We start from the raw sequence: 2012 nt of genomic DNA on the forward strand, positions 1-2012 counted from the left end.
AGTGGGCACTGCAAGAAATCCACCTATACGGCACCCACATTGGTGAGCCCTTTCTTCCTGGGGCCCTGGGTTTGTCTGCATTATCACCAAGGGCAAGTTCTCCCACTTTACTAACAGTGATCTTCCTCCTACCTTCTTGGCTGTTTAGTTCTTCCATTAAAAAGAGAACACTAACCAAGAAAATGAGTATAAGCCAACTCATCTTTTTGACTTAACGTGGTAAAAGACTGTCAATAAAAAACTAAAATAAAATAACAGACTAAAGTAGAATTAGTGTCAGGCACAGTGGCTCACACCTGTGATCCTGGCACTTTGGGAGGCCAAGGCAGATACTGAGCCCAGTTCAAGACCAGCCTGGGCAACACTGTGAAATCCCGTTTCTATAAAAAATTCAAAACTTAGCTGGTCGTGGTGGTGTGTGTCTGTAGTCCCACCTACTGGGGACACTGAAACGGGACAATTGTTTGAGCTCAGGTCAATGCTGCAGTAAGCCATGATCACACCACTGCACTCCTTTCTGGGTAACAAAGCGAGACCCTGTCTCAAAAAATAAATAAAGAAGAACTGGAAGAACTAGCTTTTCATTACACACCTTATATTCACACTATTTTAAATCCCAACTAGCACAGGTGTATCTTAGAATCTTAGTATATTTAATTAATAGTAACAATAGCACCTTTCTTTCAAGGAATTTATTCATTCAACAAACACTTTCCCTTCTGCAATGGGCACTGTTTTAACTCATTTAATCCACCCAACAACCTTATAAGGTAGGTACTAGAATTAACTAGCCCCTTCTACATAGGAAGAAACTCAGGCACAGAGATGTTAACTAACTGCTAAAAGGTAACACGCCACAGCACAGCTGGATTAGGATCCTTATCCAGAATAGTCTGCTCCACTAAACTGGTCTGAAAGGTCCTGTCAGCCAGTTCCGGCCCAAGAATATTCCATGATAGGGAATATTCCCTGTTAGCCTCTTAGTCTCGTAATATCCTAAGAAGCTGATACCTCTCAAGATTGCCTCTTCCTTTTAATCCCCTTGTACGAGTCCTTGATACCTCCTCTAGCCTGGACTAGGGCTCCAGCCTCATAACTCATCTCTACACTGCCCACCCATCCTTCACGCAGGGCCCCATCCTGGCTCTTATTCCATCATTCCCTGGCACAGCTGCATTAGAGGCTCCCTAAGGCTCTAAATGTTCATTTCACACCGACTCTCCTCACCTGGTGCTTCAGCAAGTAAGCATTAAACATTTGGGGTCTAGTGGTAGACAACTTAGGGTGCCCATCCTGGTGGGCAAATAGCTTAACCTTCCTCAGCCAGTGTCCTCCTCTATAACTACCTCATCAAAGTAGGAATCAAAGGAAACATTTTTAGACACTTAGCACCATGTCTAACTTATGTTATGCCAAGGCACGGGTGAAAAACCACCTCTACACCATAAAACATCCTCGCATTCTGCCAAAAAGAACCTTTTTGTGCACTCTAGACTCTTGGTATTCCTCTAGTAGAATTTAGCACATTCTATCTTATTTGTAGGCATGGCTTCTACACATACACACAGATTTCCATAGGTTTACATCAATTCTCCTTAAGGACAGATTACAAGTCCTCCAAACTGAAGTATCCCCTGTAACACACAGCATAACATCTTGCCTTTGGCATGCATCCAATGAATGTGGATTAACTGAGTCATTTTCCCCCCTGCTTAAGAGAGTCCACAAAAAGAGGCTGCAGTCCAGCTCCTGGAAGGAAAGGTTCTACGCAGAGATGATGGCCTTATTTCAAGGCAAGTCCCCTCTGAACTTCCATCAGCTTCAGGACTATCCCAACTCAAACAGGTTGTGAAATGCACAAGCAACAAAGCTGCTAGGTAAGCAACAACTGTTGGGGGAAGGGAATACGGCAAAGGAGGTGAAGTTAAAAACCCAAATATGGTATAAAGGGAATTCTTCTTTCCAACCAAGCCTTACAAAGCCCATGTCCATTGTGCCTTCCTTAGCCAGAT

General features: G+C 43.5%; 1 protein-coding gene across 1 annotated transcript in view; it reads right to left on the reverse strand.

Annotated features, from left to right (window-relative positions):
* LOC105501663 (ribose-5-phosphate isomerase-like) overlaps positions 1-2012 on the reverse strand; it is a 64397-nt gene that overhangs the window by 14605 nt on the left and 47780 nt on the right. The window contains exon 6 of the mRNA XM_011927673.1: positions 1228-1342. Coding sequence (XP_011783063.1) covers positions 1228-1342 — 115 coding nt within the window. The remainder of the gene's footprint in view (positions 1-1227; positions 1343-2012) is intronic.

Source organism: Colobus angolensis, unplaced genomic scaffold, assembly GCF_000951035.1.
Source record: "Colobus angolensis palliatus isolate OR3802 unplaced genomic scaffold, Cang.pa_1.0 Scaffold739, whole genome shotgun sequence".
NCBI classification, from domain to species: Eukaryota; Metazoa; Chordata; class Mammalia; order Primates; family Cercopithecidae; genus Colobus; species Colobus angolensis.